The sequence below is a fragment of the Malaclemys terrapin genome, chromosome 17, assembly GCF_027887155.1.
Source record: "Malaclemys terrapin pileata isolate rMalTer1 chromosome 17, rMalTer1.hap1, whole genome shotgun sequence".
NCBI lineage: Eukaryota > Metazoa > Chordata > Testudines > Emydidae > Malaclemys > Malaclemys terrapin.
In genome coordinates, this window is record NC_071521.1 from 23,909,903 (window position 1) to 23,930,241 (window position 20,339).

Below are 20,339 nucleotides of genomic sequence, written 5' to 3' on the forward strand. Positions count from 1 at the left end.
AGTCCAGCCCTCATCTCACCCCAATTCTGCTCCACCCCCAGTTCTGCCTTCCCAGCTCCCCCACCTCACAAATAGCTCCCCAGCCTCCAGTTCAGCTCCTCCAACCTCACCTCTGCTTCTCCTGAAGGAGAAGAGGAAGGTGACCAGGAACAGTCAGCATGGATTCACCAAGAGCAAGTCACGACTGACCAACCTGATTGCCTTCTATGAGGAGATAATTGGCTGGGTGGATACGGGGAAAGCAGGAAGCCCTGGCCAGAGGCACCATTTATGGAGAACAAGGGGGGGCACCTCCCTCCCCCAACTTTCACACTGGAGGTCTGCTTGCAGCACACACCCCAGCCCCAGACAGAGCTCTTACCTGCAGTGCCAAACAGGCAGGTCCCCTCCTCCAGGAGCAGGGTTTCTCCAGCTGTGACTCCCATGGTCAATTTCCTCCGCTGTGCTAGGGCTTTTCAGGGTGGGTCAGTCCAGGAAGGGGTCAGTCAGGCGGGGAGGGGGAAGTACAGGGTCCCCAGTGATGGTGGTGGGGAACAGAGGGAGCACAGAGCCCTCCAGTGGCAGGGGGGAGGGGAAGGGAAGGTTGTTGGAGCCTGAGGGTCCAGTGAGGTGGGAAAGGGAAGTCAATCTCCAGGGGAAAGGAGAGGTGAGGGCATAAGGCTGTGCCCTCAGGGAGGGGGAACAGTCCCTGTGGCAAGGGTAGTGAAGGAGGGGGAGCTGAAGAAGAGTGGGAAGCTAGAAGCAGCTAAGTGGGTCTTGTGGTCTCTTCGTCCTGAGAGAAGCTGGGAGCACCTTCACCTCCCCCTGGGAAGAGACTGGGGACAGAGCCCACTAAGCTAATATAGTCTCTGAACTGACAATCGGCTCTGTACCGTCCTCCCCATCTCTCCTACTAGTGTAATTTATACCTTGATCCTGCAATGAGAATCCATGTGGGCACAGGGGTCTGCCCACCTACAGTTCACGCCTTCAGCAGGTCTGTAATGTGCAAAGTGCACTGCCATGCTTTGTGTGCATCATCTTTTGTAGGAAGAAATAAGAATTTTAACTACAGTTTTGTTTGATAGTAATTAAAATAAGCAATTTAAAATGACATTCTACTTTACTTTTATTTTGCGGTTTGGTCTTTTATAATGTAATTTAAATGAAAATCCAGGATTATAACTGAAATGCAGGGTATTGGTTACCAACTATTTGTAATTTAACCTTCATGTGTTTAGGAAACGCTGAATAATTATTGTGACTTTTCTGTACTGTAGTTTAAATGAATTATTACTCAAAGTTCTGTATCAATATGCCTAGTATGGAACCTGTCAAAAAACATTTCCTGAATCTTCGTTGTTGTCTGTATTGTTAAAGACATACTTGCTGACAGGTATTTTGAAATAAATTATCAAAATAATTGAAACTGGCATGATCATATTGTGTTATTTTGACAAAAATATACAGAATTTTAAAATACTGTGAGCAGAATTTTTCATTTTTTGGCACAGAATTCCCCCAGGAGTAAAGATCAGTGATTCTGGGGAAAGCTTGAAGACTAGTGTTGGGGCTGCGTCAGAGGCAAAGGCTGGGATAATGCCAGCTCTGCACTCTTTTACAGCCTCGGACAATGAGTCTCTGGAATGGTTAAGCAGCGCACATCTGGTCTGCATAAGCACCTGGTACACCTCCAAAGCGCTATGAGCAACAGCAATGAAAACATCTGAGAGCCAACAGGTGACTGGCTGCACACACCTCAGGAAAGTTGGAAGCTTCCATGAAACAATTAGACTACTGTTGTACTACTGGAGGATCTAAGATGTTACAAGAATCATATAGAGCAGGGGTTCTCACAATAAAATTTTTGGCGGCCTCAGGGTGCGGCCACCAACTCTTGCTGGGGGTTGCTCTCACAATTTTTCCTAAAATACGTAATTAACTTTAGGAAAAACAAATAAATATGCACATATACGTGCCCAAATCATTGTAATTTATTTATGTAGGTTTTTTTGGCAGACTCAATATTAAAAATAATGTACAGTTGTCTCTATTTTTACTGGACCTAAACAGAATAGAAACAAATAAGGTGCTTTGCATGTTCTTGTCTTTTTTTCTTTTTGTTTCTTTTGCCCCCCCCCCTTTTTTTTTGACTTGCTAGAGAGCACGTCTATTGTGAAAAGTGATATTAACAAACATACAAATATCACTTTTCACAGCAGACTTACTCAGTCCCAGCAAGCCTGGGGACAAATTAAGCCCTGGATGGGGAGGTGGGTACAGAGACAATGGGGACACTGGGGGAGGCAGCGAGGGCCACAGTGATGGAGGAGGGGGTTGAGACTAGGGCCAGAGCCTGCCACCCCGCGGCCAGGGAACGGAGCCTGAAGCCTGCCGCCCACCACCCAAGGGCTGAACTCCGACCCCACCGACCCCGGGAAAGTGGCTTCTTGCTCCTCCAGCTTTTGTCTCTCCAGAGGGGGGCAGGGCCCAACCACTACTGAAAGCTCCCCCTCTCCCGCATCACCGCCCAGGCAGCTGTGGCCACAAGAAAAGCCTCTTGTGGCCGCATGCTGCCACGCTGAAGAGAAACTAGAGAGTCATTTCAGGATCTAGAAGATTAGAATCAATTAGAACTTTAAAAAGATGAGATGCCAGAGGAAGAATAGGACACTGTTTGTGTTACTTGGGTATTTGAAGCCCTATTTGTATTTTGTACTGTCAAAGCTGCCCATTTTGGAATTAGTCGGCTTCATTCTGGGCAGGAGGCCAACTCCAGAGGGACACCAGAGAGGAGAGATTGAATTACCATCTGTTTCTGCTGCATGAACTCAAGAATTTTAAAAGCAGCAGAGAAAGTGAGACTGCATTAAATATAATGAGACTCACTTTTGTTGGTACCCTAACTATAAAGGGGATCGACTCAAGTGCAAGGTTATGTTTCATATATACATATATATAGGCTGAAGTCTTTCCACTGTACAAAGGGTATATGCATAAGAAGATACGGCAAGTTATTTTCAGCACACAGATGTGAAACACACTGTATGAACAAAGTTAATGGGACTTGTCCTCCTCGCTCACTTAGGGTGGGATATTCAGTAGCACCTATGAACTTAAGCTTATGAACTGAATGGTGCCTGGTCCTCCCCAGTCCCACTTGGCACAGGTGCTCCCATCCAAAAGCAAGTGTGAAGCGGAGATCTATGCAGTGCTTGAAAGCTGGGCAGGGTCCCACATTAGTCTTACAAGCACTGCACAGACTGGTTGTGCTGAGCTTTCAAGTTCATCAGCCCCCAGGATCTGAGACGTGCAGTATGTCCTTGGGACAATGACATGGGTTTGTCTGGGGAGAAGAGTGGCAACAGGAAGTTCAATAGGCACAGAAGGTTGTTTCCTGTCATCATGCTGGTCAGAAAAAGCTCTCTATGCCAGAGCTCTGATGCTGACAACTTTCCATACCAGAGTGTAGCACTAGACTGTCAACACCAGCTTCCAGAGTAGAGACACCCAACAAGGCATTTCTTTTCCTTACTTTTAATAAACTACACTATGAACGATTGTGTCTCTACAGCTTTATACGTGCTCTTTGTAGATGTGTAAATCTGTCTGTTTCAGAGCTACAGGGAACCAAAAAACCCATCACTCCTCTTTTGTTTTGCTTGCAACATCACCACAACACTCTTGCCTCTCTTCTCACTCATGAGTAAAGCAGCCATCCTGAAATTATGTTCATAAAACCCTAATATCAAACTATCCAAAACTGAAGTAAAGACAAGACATCTTAGAGTGAATACAAACTATGCTTTGAAGTACATTTGCTCTATTTGAGATTTGACTTTGGCAAGGGAGAGCTTCTCTCTAGTACATATCATCCTTGTGCTCCTTCCTGTGTTGCTCTTCTGTATTTCAATCCTTCCATTCTGGCCTGGATAAAAATGTCCATACTGTCCAACAAAAAGCTCGCCCTGTCTAATTCACTGTGAGTTAGACCTGATCAGAAGAGGAGGCTTTTCTGCAACTTTAAAGAGGAATGGGCTCTGCAGGGAACAGAAATGCAACAGGAGTCACCAACAGAGCAAGCAAAAAGTGGAAAAGAAAGGCCTATTAACAGCCTGCTCCTAAACCTCCACGATTTGTGTTTATTTACAACTGAATAGGAGAACACAGTCTGAGGTCTTTCTGCTCTTTGGCTCTAACATAGTGTGATCTGTTTTTCAAACAGATTTTTCATGTGAGAAATTGTTTGTTTTTTAAATTGTTAAAAAGAAGAATCATATTAATATGCAATGTAGCATGAATCCTATGACAACACTCTACAGTCTCATCATTTAGCTTATTTGCATTAAGATTCTTTACTTTAAATTGAATGCAGGGCTGCTGAAAGGCACTGGATTGAGATCTCAGAGACCCCCTCCACTCCAGGCACCCAATTCCTATTGACTGCAAGTTAGCTGGGAGTTTGGTGCCTGTCTTTGACGATATCCCCCAAGTGTCTGAAGTTCTCCAGTTTATCCATAGAACAGGTACAGCAAAGGCAATGGCCCTCCTATATACATCAACCCTGACTGACAGGATCAGCATCAAGGTATTGGAGGGGAGTTCAGCCACCAGGTCAGTTGTGATTTTTTTTTTTTTTAAATGTCCACCACTAGGAACTGGACTGAGATCTCTCACTCCTCTGCCCCCAAGTTTCACACATGCTACCAATAATCTCATGGTAATAACTTTTGATTCATACCAACCTGGATCAAGAAATACGAAGATTTATTTTTGGGGCGAGGGCGGAGGGAGTTACATTGCTTTCCCAATGGGCAACAGCCAACTTAATCAGCTTATGTAGTTTAGAGAATTTACTTCAGGTTGCTGTTAAAGATGATCTAGGAATGGACAAACGTTTCCCTACAGAACTTTGAGACTGGCACTCAGCAGCATACTCTTAGCAAAATTCTGAGCTACAGTCTATGCATAAGGAAAGGAAAGGACAGGACTCCCTCAATCATGAGCAGAGCTACTAGCACTGAGAGTTTGTGTCTATGAAAATAAAATGAGAATGCCTCATTAAGAGATTGCTGGGGCCTTATCTACAGGCTTCACTTCATCTTGTGCCCTCTACGGAAGACAGCCCTTGGCTGAATGGGTTAACCCAAGTGTATGGATCACAGCTACATAGCAGTTTTGATACGTACGCAGAGGGATACCTCCATCTAATGGGAACCTTGGAAACAGGTCTTTAATTGCAGAAGTCTTTGCAATAATTTTAGGAAATTTTAATCTGAAGTTCAACTGCTGAGGATACATTCTGAAATAAAGTCTTTTTTTCCAAAGCCTGTTTAACAGACTGCTCAAGAACTCAAACACTAGAAGTATGCAGGGTGTGTATGTAGGTGTGTGTTCACTCCCTGTCAGCTATCTTTCCCCCAAAAGAGCTGACTATGGTTTGTCAAAGGGGGACATGTTAAGACCAAGCAATGGTTTGTTTGTTTTTTTGTTTGTTTTTTTGCAAAACACTGAGATCTGATCTTCTTCTTGTGGCCTTTCACCACAAACATAGCTTTTTCCAGTGTTGGGCATGTGATATGGCCCAGTCTGTAGCCCTAACAAGATCTTTCATAGTTCTTGGTTTCTGCAGAGGCCAGCAGAATAACAGATGTTCCATGGTTTGTGTTTCACTGCAGTCATGTGTATGGATCATTGGAATAGCCCGCACTTCCACATATTGACTTTTGACCTGCCAACTCTTGTTCGAAGGTGATTTAAACACCTCCACCGTGACCAATCCTTTTCTGTGCTTGCGGGAAGGCATTCAGCAACATCGATGTACTCTGATGTCCTTCTCGAGTATTTTCAGCCATGTGCGTCACACTTCTAGTCATGTACCTGTCAGTGATTTTCTAAGTGGTTCTGTTGCAGCTAGGAAACTCTCTCAATTTCAGGCAGCTAACTCCTGCAGTGTGATCATGTAGCAGATGTTTGGTATCTTTGATCCATCATAATTGTTCATTTTGCTTGTGACCGCTCTCCTAATACCTAGTGGAGCAATTCCAGCAAACACAAAGGCTGTTCAGGTTTGTTGGTTTTAGGACATCCAGTGATGTAGCAGCAGCTGTCATTCAGCACGGAGTTCAGCTTCTTTGCATGACCTAATCTGTCCCACAGCAGATGTGTATTTGGCTGTCAAATAACAAAATGAAAATGCGGTGCCTGTCAGTGTTGCTGAGTTGTTGAATTTGCAAGTTTCTTGGAGTATGTTGTTCTAGGTGCTAATTTTGCCTTTTCTCTTCTCCATGTATGCCTTGAAAGAAAGTGCGGCACGCGAGCTTATTTTCAGTGGCACTCACACTGCCCCTGGCCACCAGTCCGGGGGGCACTGCATTTTAATTTAATTTTAAAATGAAGCTTCTTAAACATTTAAAAAACCTTATTTACTTTATGTACAAAAATAATTTAGTTCTATATTATAGACTTATAGAAAGAGACCTTCTAAAAACATTAAAATGTATTACTGGCACGTGAAACCTTAAATTAGAGTGAATAAATGAAGACTCGGCACACCACTTCTGAAAGGTTGCCGACCCCTGGTCTAGCATCACTCCAAGGTAGACAGGATTCTAGCAGTGGGCAAGCAATACCCCATTCCAGATGAGTTGTCTGAATGATTGAAAAAGACTCACTTGCATTTTGGCTGGGTTGGTGCACAATTAGTTCTTGCTGTAATAGACTGAGAGCCCAGAGAGTGCCAGTGTTAACATAGCTTCGATCCTTTTTTTTTTTTATTATTATAAAGAATATCAGGGTTGGAAGGGACCTCAGGAAGTCTAAGTCTAAGGCCTGGTCTACACTACGACTTTAATTCGGATTTATCAGCTTTAATTTGAATTAACCCTGCAACCGTCCACACAACGACGCTATTTATTTTGATGTAAAGGGCCTTTTAAATCGATTTCTGTACTCCACCCCGACGAGCGGAGTAGTGCCAAAATCGATTTTAGCAATTCGAATTAGGGTTAGTGTGGCCGCAATTCGATGGTATTGGCCTCCGGGAGCTATCCCACAGTGCATCATTGTGACCGCTCTGGACAGCAATCTAAACTCGGATGCACTGGCCAGGTAGACAGGAAAAGCCCCGCGAACATTTGAATTCCATTTCCTGTTTGCCCAGCGTGGAGAGCACAGGTGACCACAGATAGCTCATCAGCACAGGTAACCATGCAGGCTGATAATCGAAAAAGAGCACCAGCATGGACCGTGAGGGAGGTACTGGATCTGATCGCTGTATGGGGAGAGGATTCAGTGCTTGCAGAACTTCGTTCTAAAAGACGAAATGCAAAAACTTTTGAAAAAATCTCCAAGGGCATGATGGAGAGAGGCCACAATAGGGACTCAGATCAGTGCCGCGTGAAAGTCAAGGAGCTCAGACAAGCCTATCGAAAAACAAAGGAGGCAAGCGGTCGCTCCGGGTCAGAGCCGCAGACATGCCGCTTCTACGCCGAGCTGCATGCAATTCTAGGGGGGGCTGCCACCACTACCCCCACCTGTGTTCGTGGATTCTGGGTCGGGGATAGTCTCATCAGCGACGCCTGAGGATTCTGCCGATGGGGGAGAGGAGGAGGAGGAGGATGAGCTTGCAGAGAGCACACAGCACTCCATTCTCCCCAACAGCCAGGATCTTTTTATCACCCTGACTGAAGTACCCTCCCAAGCCAGTACCCAAGACTCTGACCCCATGGAAGGGACCTCAGGTGAGTTTACCTTTTAAAATATAAAACTTGTTTTAAAAGCAAACGGTTTTTAATGATTACTTTGCCTGACTTTGCATTCGCGGTCAGTTCAGCTACTGGAAAAGTCTGTAGCTACTGGAAAAGTCTGTTAACGTGTATGGGGATGGAGCGGAAATCCTCCAGGGACATCTCCATGAAGCTCTCCTGGAGGTACTCCGAAAGCCTTGCCAGAAGGTTTCTGGGCAGTGCATCTTTATTCCCTCCTCCATGGTAGGACACTTGACCACGCCATGCTTGCAGCAAGTAATCTGGTATCATTGCCTGACAAAGCCTGGCAGCGTATGGTCCCGGTGTTTGCTGGCATTCAAGCAACATCCGTTCTTTATCTTGTTGTGTAATCCTCAGGAGAGTGATATCACTCCTGGTAACCTGGTTGAAATACGGGAACTTAATTAAGGGGACAGAGGTGGCTGTTCCTACTGGGCTGTTTGCCTGTGGCGGAAAATAAATCCTTCCCTGCAGTTAGCCAAGCGCAGATGGGAAATTGGCCCTGAGTTTTTCGCGTTTGGCTAGCAGGGATCTTCCCTGTTACCAGCCACGCGGTGGGGGGAGGGGTACCGTGATCATCCCAGAGAATTCATGGCGGGAGGGGGGCGGCGGCGGCGGGGGGGGGGGGGGGGGGGTGTTAGTTTGGTGCCTGCAGGGATCTTCCCTGATACCAGCCACGCGGTGGGGGGGAGGGGTACAGCGATCATCCCAGAGAATTCATGACGAGAGGGGGGGGTGGTTAGTTTGTTTTCTGGTGCTGCTGAATGTTAACAGAAAAACCGCAGCACTCTACTTGCCTGAAGGGGCCCAGACAAGCCCCCCCACACTGCCCCCCCCCCCCCCCCCCCCCCCCAACTGGCTGAGATTGGCCAGGCTTCTGCAGCACTCTACAGGCTATGCTTGGTATGTGGGAAAGGAGGGTGCAGAAGCTGTAAAACAATGGCTTACCATGGCCGCATGCAAGCCGAATTCTGTTGCCCAGACCTGTGATCTCTAGCAGCAAAGCCACAGGCACTCAGCATTAAGAGGCAAAATGCGACCTTGCACAGAAATCACATGTGCTATGTAATGTGAACAGTGTTGGTCACCGTGAAAGAGTATAAGCATTGTTCTGCAAAATGTAGCTTTTAAAACAATTCTCTTTTTTCCCCTCCCTACAGCAGCTGCAAATTCCTCAAGCCTCCCTCCTCCATCCCGAAGGTTATCACAGATAAGGCGTCGTAAGAAGAGAACGTGAGAGGAGATGTTTTCGGAAATTATGGAATCCAGCCGCAGTGACAGAGCTCATGTGAATGAGTGGAAGGAAACAGTTTCAAAGTATAGGAAAGAAGTCAGTGAACGTGAGGAGAGGAGAGACCAACGTGAGGAGAGGAGGGACCAACGTGAGGAGAGGAGGGACGCTCGAGATGAGAGGTGGCGGCAGGAAGACCAGAGGATGAAGGATGCAACGCTGGGGCTGCTCCGGCGTCTGGTGGAGGTTCAGGAACGGCTGCTGGAAAACAGACTGCCGCTTCAGCCCCTGTTCCACCCTCCCTCCTCCCCATGTTCCGTATCCTCCTCACCCAGACGTGTAAGAACGCGGGGGGGGGAGGCTCCGTACACCTTCCCATTCCACCCCAGTAGACAGCCCAAGCAAAAGGCTGTCATTTTTTTAACCTTTTCTTTGTGGCTTTTTCCTTCCCAGCAATCCTCCTCCCAAATACCACCCGGGTTCCCTCCCTCTTTTTCTAATCTATTAATAAAGAATAAATGATTTTTAAATGATAGTGACTTTATTTGGTTTGAAAGAAAGCTGGGGGAAGGGGCAGGGTGGGTTCCTTACAGAAAATCAGTCAATAAAGGGGGCGGGTTTTCATGAAGGAGAAACAAACAGATATTTCACACGGTAGCCTGGCCAGCCATGAAACTGGTTTTTAAAGCTTCTCTGATGCACAGCGCTTCATGGTGTGCTCTTCTAATCGGCCTGGTGTCTGGCTGCGCGTAATCAGCAGCCAGGCGATTTGCCTCAGCCTCCCACCCCGCCATAAAGGTCTCCCCCTTACTTTCACAGAGATTGTGGAGCACACAGCAAGCAGAAATAACAATGGGGAGATTTCTTTGGCTGAGGTCAGAGCGAGTCAATAATGATCTCCAGCGACCTTTTAAACGGCCAAATGCACATTCTACCACCATTCTGCACTTGCTTAGCCTGTAGTTAAACAGCTCCTGACTCCTGTCCAGGCTGCCTGTGTATGGCTTCATAAGCCATGACATTAAGGGGTAGGCTGGGTCCCCAAGAATAACTATGGGCATTTCAACATCCCCAACGGTTATTTTCTGGTCCGGAAAGTAAGTCCCTTGCTGCAGCCCTTTAAACAGAGTAGTGTTCCTGAAGACGCGAGCGTCATGAACCCTTCCCGCCCAACCCGCGTTGATGTTGGTGAAACGTCCCTTGTGATCCACAAGTGCTTGCAGCACAATTGAAAAGTACCCCTTGCGGTTTATGTACTCGGTGGCTTGGTGCTCCGGTGCCAAGATAGGGATATGGGTTCCGTCTATTGCCCCACCACAGTTAGGGAATCCCATTGCAGCAAAACCATCCACTATAGCCTGCACATTTCCCAGAGTCACAAACTTTCGTAGCAGCACCTGAGTGATTGCTTTGGCTACTTGCATCACAGCAGCCCCCACAGTAGATTTGCCCACTCCAAATTGATTCCCGACTGACCGGTAGCTGTCTGGCGTTGCAAGCTTCCACAGGGCTATCGCCACGCGCTTCTCAACTGTGAGGGCTGCTCTCATCTTGGTATTCTGGCGTTTCAGGGCAGGGGACAGCAAGTCACAAAGTTCCATGAAAGTGCCCTTACGCATGCAAAAGTTCCGCAGCCACTGGGAATCGTCCCAGACCTGCAACACTATGCGGTCCCACCAGTCTGTGCTTGTTTCCCTTGCTCAGAATCGGCGTTCCATGGATAGAATCTGCCCCATTAACAACATGATCTCCAAAGCACCGGGGCCTGTGGTTTCACTGAATTCTGTATCCGTGTCCGTGTCCATGTCCTCATCATGCTGCCGCCGCCGCTGCCTCCTCGCCTCGTTTCTCTGGTCCTGGCTGAGCATAAACTCCACGAGAACGCGCGAGGTGTTTACAATATTCATGACTGCTGTCTTGAGCTCAGCGGGCTCCATGCTTGCCGTGGTATGGAGTCTGCAGTGTTCACCCACCCAGGAAAAAAGGCGCGAAAATGGTTGTCTGCCGTCCGTTGCTTTCATGCAGGGAGGGAGGGAGGAAGTGAGGCTGTACCCAGAACCACCTGCGACGATGTTTTTTGTCCCATCAGGCACTGGGATCTTAACCCACAATCCCAACGGGCGCGGGAGACTGCGGGAACTATGGGATAGCTATGGAATTGCTACCCACAGTGCAACGGTGCAGAAATCGACGCTAGCCCCGGTACTTGGACGCACACCACCGAAGTAATGTGCTTAGTGTGGCCGCATTCATTTCGACTTTATACAACCTGTTTTTCAAATCCGAATTATCTAAATTCGGATTAATCCCGTAGTGTAGACATACCCTCTGTCTAATCTAGTCCAACCCCCAGTTCAAAGCAGGACCAACCCTCAACTAAATCATCCCAGCCAGGGCTTTGTCAAGCCAGGCCTTAAAAACCTCTAAGGATGGAGAATCGACCACCTGCCTAGGGAACCAATTCCAGTGCTTCACCACCCTCCTAGTGAAATAGTGTTTCCTAATATCCAACCTAGACTTTTCCCACTGCAATTTGAGACCACTGCACCTTGTTCTGTCATTTGCCACCACTGAGAACAGCCGAGCTCCATCCTCTTTGGAACCCCCCTTCAGGTAGTTGAAGGCTGCTATCAAATCACCCCTCACTTGTCTCTTCTGCAGACTAAACAAGCCCAGTTCCCTCAGCCTCTCCTCATAAATCATGTGCCCCAGCTCCCTGATCATTTTCGTTGTCCTCCGCTGGACTCTCTCCAATTTGTCCACATCCCTTCTGTAGTGTGGGGCCCAAAACTGAACGCAATACTCCAGATGTGGCCTCACCAATGCCGAATAGAGGGGAATAATCACTTCCCTTGATCTGCTGGCAATGCTCCTACTAATACAGCCCAATATGCCGTTAGCCTTCTTAGCAACAAGAGCACACTGCTGACTCATATCCAGCTTCCCATCCACTGTAATCTCCAGGTCCTTTTCTGAAGAAGTGCTGCTTAGCCAGTCGGTTCCCAGCCTGTAGCAGTGCATGGGATTCTTTCGTCCTAAGTGCAGGATTTGGCACTTGTCCTTGTTGAACCTCATCAGATTTCTTTTGGCCCAATCCTCCAGTTTGTCTAGGTCACTCCAGACCCTATCCCTACAGTGTCTCTTCCTCTCCCCCCACCTTAGTATCATCTGCAAACTTGCTGAGGGTGCAATCCATCCCATCATCCAAATCTTTAATAAAGATGCTGAACAAAACTGGCCCCAGGACCGACCCCTGGGGTACTCCATTTGATACCAGCTGCCAACTAGACATTGAGCCATTGATCACCACCCATTGATCCCGACAATCTAGCCAGCTTTCTCTCCACCTTATAGTCCATTCATCCAATCCATACTTTTTTAACTTGTTAGCAAGAATACCGTGGGAGACCATATCAAAAGCTTTGCTAAAGTAAAGATATATCACGTCCACCGCTTTCCCCATATCCACAGAGCCAGTTATCTCCTCATAGAAGGCAATCAGGTTGGTCCAGGCATTACTTGCCCTTGGTGAATCCATGTTGACTGTCCCCGAGCACCTCCAGGGGCTTCAAAATGGTTTCCTTCAGAACCTGCTCCTTGATTTTTCCAGGGCCTGAGGTGAGACTATAGTTCCCTGGGTTCTCCTTCTTCCCTTTTTTAAAGATGGGCACTATATTTGCCCTTATCCAATTGTCCGGTACCTCTCCCAATCGCCACGAGTTTTCAAAGATAATGGCCAATGGCTCTGCAATCACATCAGCCAATTCCCTTAGCATCTTTGGATGCATTAGATCTGGACCCATGGACTTGTGCATGCCCAGCTTTTCTAAATAGTCCTTAACCTGTTCTTTCACCACTGAGGGCTGCTCACCTCCTCCCCATACTGCGCTGACCAGGACAGCAGTGTGGGAGCTGACCTTCTCTGTGAAGGCCGAGGGGGGGGGAAAAAAAAAAAAAAAAAAAAAGCTTTGAATACTTAAGCTTTTTCCACATCATCTGTCACTAGGTTGCCTCCCCCATTCATTAAGGATCCTACACTTTCCCTGACCTTTTTCTTGTTGCTAACATACCTGTAGAAACCCTTCTTGTTACCCTTCACTGGGTAACTGGGGTTACTCTGGATTTATACCCATATCAACGAGGGCAGAGTTTGGTTAGCTACATATAAAATTTGATTATTTACTTGCTAATCCAGAATCATAGTAAGAGCTGAGGGGTGAAAACATTGTCTGTTTTTATTCACATAAGGAACTACCAAAAAAACCCTGCTGAGCAGTCCCAATTATTGGTTAAAACATTTCAAAGTCATGTTAAGTATAATTACACAGGCAAGGGTAGTCAGTCACCTGCAGCGTGGGCCCTTCTTGGCTGTTGAGAGGCAGCACTGTCTCATCAGCACAGCACCCCATACCACCCGAGTGCAGTTATTCTACCTGGCCAGGCAGCACTAATGGATTACAAACGTTCAGGATACCGAGCAAAGAAAGGACCTCTGTATTTTCAGTGGCCGCCAACTGTTTGGAAAAGGGAATGGTAAAGGTGTTGATACACAGACTGAGTGGTTGTCTAGATTCATGGAGTTTCTGCAAGTGTCTGTGGCTTCTACTGAAGTGTTTTTTCAACTTCCTACCACAAGAGATTAGAAGATTGTAAACAAAACTGGCAGCTCTTTGGGGCAAGGATCATCTTTTTGTTCTGTGTGTACAACACCCAACACAATGGGAACCTGGTCTGTGGCCAAGGCTTTTAGGTGCTACCACAACACAAATAATGAATAATAATCTTCAGTGAAAGGCAATATCCCTACAGCTCCTGTTGCCATGACACCAGAGTACTCTCTCTAGCCCTGGAAGCACACCAGTTCTAAAATACAGCAGGATGCTTGCTCCCTCTAGACGGACACCAGGCATGGACAGAGTACACAGACCCAAAAAAATCACAGGGAAGGAACTGGTAGCGCAGACACCACAAATGAGTCCTTTGAGCATGGACAATACTGTAGCTTCTGCCCAGAAGAAAACAATATTTGTGGTGGCTAAATGGGTCTCATTCAGCATCACTGGTTTTTCCTATAGCGATAGGAATGCAGTATTTGGGAAATAATACTGTTTTATATGTATATGGTTGCCTTTTAATTAAGTGACTCAAGGTGCTTTACGAACAAGAACAAAAAACACTGCCAAAAGTTATGGAACCTAAAGCTTGATTCTATTTTGAAAAGCAACTGTAAAATGGCATGGTGGAGGGTAGTTATGGTTTCCATGATTACCAAATAAATCTGCTTGTTTTACAAGAGATTTTTTTCTGACTACTCATTCCAGAACCTGAAAGCCAAGCTGTGTTCTGTCTGGCTTGCACATACCCTGCAATTGGAAGTTTTGAACACAACTGTTGATTCGTCCAAGTTTGAACAGAATCCAACTCATTCCCCAGAGCTGTACTGGCTCTACAAGGCTAACAGGAGTAGAAACTCACTCCAAGCAGGGAATTAAGTGGAAATGACACTGAATACACAGGATGCACACTCTGAAATATGATCACATTTTAATAAGCTTCTAGAACTTCTGAAGAGATCAACAAAAAATATCCTAGTGTCTCAAAGACTAAATGAGAGCAAAAGTGATTAGCCAGAAGACACGTACAACAAGACTACAGCGAAAAGAATGTGACCCTTTTTCCCTGCTGAAGCACTAGAGTGCACTAGAGAGCATTCCCTTCCACCATTAGAGGCTGTGACATACTCCTCTATAATCCTTGTAGCATTTGCCTCATTAGCACTCTGCCATTTCATTGTACCCAGCTCCACCTCCATTTCTCTCCCCTCCCATAAGTCACATGTCTGAAGGGAATCCAAAGAACAAACTTTGCATTGGAGAATCTCCTATTTTACATGAGAAATGAAACATCCAAACAAATACTAAATGATATCCATTGGACCTCCCATGGTTGATGTAAAGTGTAGTGCTGCCCAACAGACAAGAGTTACATAGATTCCAGCAAAAAGGTTAGAAAGGAGGGCTCAATGACATACATTTCGTAGTTTTGGTCCTCTGTCTCCTGCTGCACTGAGAGCTCTTCCAACGTTGCGTCAATATCTAGCTGATTCGTCTCCAGCTGCCGTAGCAATGTCTCCCTCTGAAGAAAGGAAAATAAAAAGTCTGAGCAGAAAAGGTCACTGTATGAGTTATCTGGGAGCTTGCCAGTACAGCGAGATCTTGTATCAGCACTAATGTCATCACTCTACCCATCATAATGAATTAAACAGCAGCTAGGGCCCCCGGCAAGGTGTTCAACTTAAATAAAGGAATACAGTGGAAACAGAGGGGCAGAAGCAAGGTGTTCATTCTGAAAGTCAGCATCCTCTGTTGCAAGGATGAGTGTGTGTCACGAACAGCACTGTGCGTAGGAAAGTGCTGTTCACCAAGAAGCACTGTAATAGGCTACAGAGCAATAATTTAAGAATTTCAAATAAAGGATTGCTTATAAGTCCCTTTGTGACAGAATATACAAAATGATGCACCTCCGTGATATCACTACTTTGCACCAACACTGTTTGTAGATTCTCTGGATACAAGAACGCTCCATTATCACCATGAGGCAGTGTTCAGCTGGTGCAGTGAGTGAGTCACAAATTTGCTTTCTAATAGGACTTAAGTTAGTCATCCAGCTGGATGAATATAAAAGAACGATGCTCCTATTAGTGTACAGATGCACTGAAGATACTGACACCAAGGAATTCATTTGCCTTTACGGCAGACATAATGGCTGCTTAAGAGAAGGCTCATTTCTAAGCCACCCCAGCACCTATCTACCTGGCCTTTCTTCTTTATAGTCAGGGCCCTATGTATTCTGCAGCCAAGCAATTTGCCACAGAACTGTGATTTAGAAACAAACCTCGGATTTTAGAAAGCTATTTTCTAGTCAACATGGTTGCGAAAATAACCCTGTAAGCACAAATTGAATGTAAACCAGTGTGGCCAACTCTTGAAATTTTAATTAGGAGAGTCACAATATTTGATGTTTTATTTACAGTCGTACCCCTCTCCCCCTCCCAGAATCAAATTATTTAAGAATTTCAGCTTTCATTAAAAAAAAAAAAAAAAAAAAAAAAAAAGTGTCTAGCCCTCAGGGTTGCAGAGGAGAGATTGACCTCAAGAACCAGAGGGCAAAGAAAAAAGAACCCAACATTTATGTATGTAAAATTCTTATGATTTTTAAGCCAGTCATGAATTTCGAAACCTGGTTCATGTGTTTCCAACGTTTGGGGGTGGCAATATGCAGTGTTGTCTTCCTGAATGTGGACAGCCTGAGGCCACATCTAAACTAGCAAGCTTACAGCGGCCCAGCTAAATGGATGCAGCTGCGCTACCGTGAGATTGCTCGTGCAGCCGCTCTGTGCCAGCAGGAGAGAGCTCTCCCGTTGACATAATAAAACCACCTCCACAAGTGGCGGTAGCTATGTCGGCAGGAGAAGCTCTCCCAGGGACACAGCCTATGCACGCCATCACTTATGCCGGCGAAACCTATGTTGCTCAGGAGGATGTTTTTTCACACCCCTGAGCGACAGAAGTTATACCAACAGAAGTGATAGTGTAGATATGGCCTGAGACAATGGCTCAGAGGGGTGAACAGGGAGGGGGGAGGGATAGCTCAGTGGTTTGAGCATTGGCCTGCTAAACCCAGCGTTGTGAGTTCAGCCCTTGAGGGGGCCACTTAGGAATCTGGGGCAAAATCAGTACTTAGTCCTGCTAGTGAAGGCAGGGGGCTGGACTGGATGACTTTCCAGGGTCCCTTCCAGCTCTAGGAGATGGGATATCTCCATTAGTTATTATTAACAGCCCTACTTAACCCAGTGGTTTCTTAACTCTGAAACAGAAAGACATCACTTTAAAATGTCACATTAACTATTTCATTGCTGACTTCTTAGAAGAAACATCTCGCTAATGTGCTTGGTGAACAATCCCAGATTGCTACTACAGAGGTTAAAAGTCTCAACTGTCCCATACCCAGAGGCTAAAACCTTCAGCTTCTGACTCCATACCATACCACACCACACAACCAGCAGCCTGCTTGCCTTTCCTCACAAACAAAAACAACCAAAAGCACACTACACTGGGCTAGGTTTTGATAGTGACTGTTAAACGTGGGCTTCATCCATAGCTTCCTGATGTAGTCAGGCCTCTTGGGGAGGCTCATGCAACAAACTACACAGATTTATGATGACATAGTAAGAGCCAGGAAATTCAGTGCCTGGAGTGGCATCATCCACATCTCCCATAGGCTAGGGGCCAAGAGGTGCAGGAAGTGGCCATCTGTGCCTGAGCACAAACATGTCCTGATTATTATTTGTACCATGGCAGTGCCCCTTTTGACGAGGGCTCACTTGTGCCAAGGACTATAGGTCTACAATTCCTACCCCAATGAGCTTACAGTCAATTTGAAACATGAGAAAAGGGGGAGAGGGAGAAAGATGTCCCAAGTTTGACCCTGAACTGTGAAGTCTTGTTTTAATAATTCCCTAACCTTCAACATTCCTTCAAGTCATCTGCTATGAGAACGAACTTGAGGTTTATTTTTTTAATAATCCATGGGTTATTTTTACTTCACATATTAGAACAGGGGTGGGGAATGTTGCATCATTCAGTGCAGGACAATCTCTAATAGCCTAAAATGCAAGCGAGTGTAGTCTACAGACCAAAATCCTAGTGAGAAGGCAAACATTTTGTGAACAGAATGAAATTTGGTCAGCCAGCACACATGCTGTTGTTGCACACAGACACAGACACTAAACCATGATGTGGGCTTTTGGAGCGAACAGTCAGTCATGTGTAGACTTAAAAATCAAACTCCGTGTTCTACAGAACAAGCCAAGCAACTAGTCCATCCTAGAATTTTTCAGTCTAAACCTCAAACTTATTTTAAGACTAAATTACTCATTAGAACTGAGTTAACTGAGATAATGCTCTAGATAATGCTTTGACCGAATGCCACCTTCAGTGTTCCAGTGGAAAAGGCAATTAGATGAACTGTATGCACGGAATAGTCTCTTTACATGGACTGTTCTGGAGGGATGGCTGAACCTTTGACATTCACACACCAACAGTGCCTGTCAGGTATACTTGGGGGACTGAACTGCTTTCTGGAGTTAATCAGTCGAGCTCATGGCAGGCAGCTGATAAATAAGTGAGGAGGCTGCTGGAGGGGACTTGCTTTATATTCAGAGTATGAGTTTCATCCTCCGCTCTCTTGATACAAGATTCATGAGTAAGATGAAGACAGGGAAGCGCAATTTAAGACTAAGCCACACCACCACATACCAGACTGGAAGAACACTAGCCCTGTGAGAGAGAGCAACCTGGGATCTGAGCTACAATTAACTAATCCACCAAGAGCTGTGGGATGTTGTTTAGGTACATGAAGAAACTAGTCACTATCAGGCAGAATGGCTGACTAAACTGTATTTGCCTTTTGCACCTGAGAGATTTCCTCTCCTTTACCCTTACTTTGTAAGGCAGAGAAAGGGCAGTTAAGTTTTTCTGGAGACTTTGAGTCTCTATGAAAGCAAGAACAGCATCACTATGGGCTAGGTCTAGTGCACACTCCTCACACACAGTTCTCCAACATGCTGCACTTCCTCTCTCTAGTGACCTCAAAGGGCCCACTCCTGCTCCCACTGAATCCAATAGCAAGATTCCCATTAGTACAGCAGGAGAAGGCAGAGACTCGGAGCGACTGAGCCACATAATTTAGTGGTTTGTTTTGGAACGATTCCAACCTTTCCCAAGAGACCTGGTTACAAATACAGGTGACACAGGAAAAAACGGTTACTCACCTTCCCGTAACTGTTGTTCTTCGAGATGTGTTCTTCATGTCCATTCCAAGCAGGTGTGTGCGCGCCGCGTGCACGCCAGCCGGAAGATTTTACTATAGCAGTGTCCGTAGGGTCGGCTTTGGCGCCCCCTGGAGTGGCGTCCTCCTGGCACTGTATATAGGGGCCAGCCGACCCTCCACCTCCTCAGTTCCTTCTTGCCAACACTCCGAGGAGCAGGAGGGCGGGTATTGGAATGGACATGAACACCACATCTCGAAGAACAGTTACGAGAAGGTGAGTAACCGTTTTTTCTTCTTCGAGTGATTGTTCATGTCCATTCCAAGCATGTGACTCACAAGCCTGAACCTACGCGGTGGGGTCGGAGGTCACTACAGACTGGAGTACTGCGCGGCCAAAGGCAGCATCATCTCCGGCCTGGTGCGTGATGGCATCGTGCGCTGTAAAGGTGTGGACTGAGGATCAGGTGGCTGCTCTACAAATTTCCTGCGTCGGGACCTGGGCCAGGAACGTAGCGGAAGAGGCCTGTGCTCTTGTGGAGTGGGCCGTGATAGGCGGGGTTGGTATATTGGCCCGACTGTACCACTCCCGGATGCAGGTTCTGATCCAAGCCGAGATTCGCTGTGATGAGACTGGGAGCCCTTTCATCCTGTCGACCACGGCAACAAAAAGTTGGGTTGATTTCCTGAAGGATCTTGTCCTTTCGATATAGAACGCGAGAGCCCTGCGAACGTCCAGGAAATGCAGCCTACGCTCCTTCGCAGAGGAGTGTGGTTTCGGATAAGACACCGGGAGAAAAATGTCTTGACCCATGTGAAATGGGGAAAACCACCTTAGGGAGGAACGCTGGGTGCGGCCTGAGTTGGACCTTGTCCTTGTGGAAGACGGGTGTATGGAGGTTCAGATGTCAGAGCTCTGAGTTCCGACACTCTCCGGGCTGATGTGATAGCCACCAAGAACGCGACCTTATGTGAAAGATATAACAGCGAGCATGAAGCCAGCGGCTCGAAGGGGGGGGCCTGTGAGGACGGATAGGACTAAATTGAGGTCCCAAGCAGGGATGGGTTGATGAATGTGCGGGAACAACCTGTCAAGACCCTTGAGGAAACGACCAACGAGTGGGTTTGCAAACACTGAGGTACCCCCCGCTCCAGGGTGGAATGCCTAGATGGCAGCAAGGTGTACTCGAACCGAAGAGTCAATCAGTCCCAGGTGTCTGAGATATAGTAAATAGTCCAGGATAAGAGGGATTGGGGCGAGCAAGGGAGCATGACCCCGTTGTGTGGCCCAAAGCGAGAAGTGCTTCCACTTGGCCAAGTATGTGGTCCTTGTTGAAGGCTTCCTGCTGCCAAGAAGGACCTGCCTGACCTGATGAGAGCCTTGCATCTCCACGGGGTTTAGCCATGGAGCATCCAGGCTGTAAGGTGGAGTGACTCCAGGTTCGGGTGAAGGAGGCGACCGTGATCCTGCGTGATTAAGTCTGGTAGTAGGGGCAACCTGAGGGGCACCCGCACAGACATGTGCAGGAGCG

At 46.7% G+C, this 20,339-nt stretch overlaps 1 protein-coding gene across 2 annotated transcripts in view; it reads right to left on the bottom strand.

Moving 5' to 3' along the window:
• The window catches only part of RABL6 (RAB, member RAS oncogene family like 6), a 132,742-nt gene that overhangs the window by 36,151 nt on the left and 76,252 nt on the right, over positions 1 to 20,339 (bottom strand). For both annotated transcript variants that reach the window (XM_054007269.1, XM_054007268.1), the window contains one exon: positions 15,011 to 15,114. In XM_054007269.1, the coding sequence (XP_053863244.1) occupies positions 15,011 to 15,114 (104 nt within the window). The remainder of the gene's footprint in view (positions 1 to 15,010; positions 15,115 to 20,339) is intronic.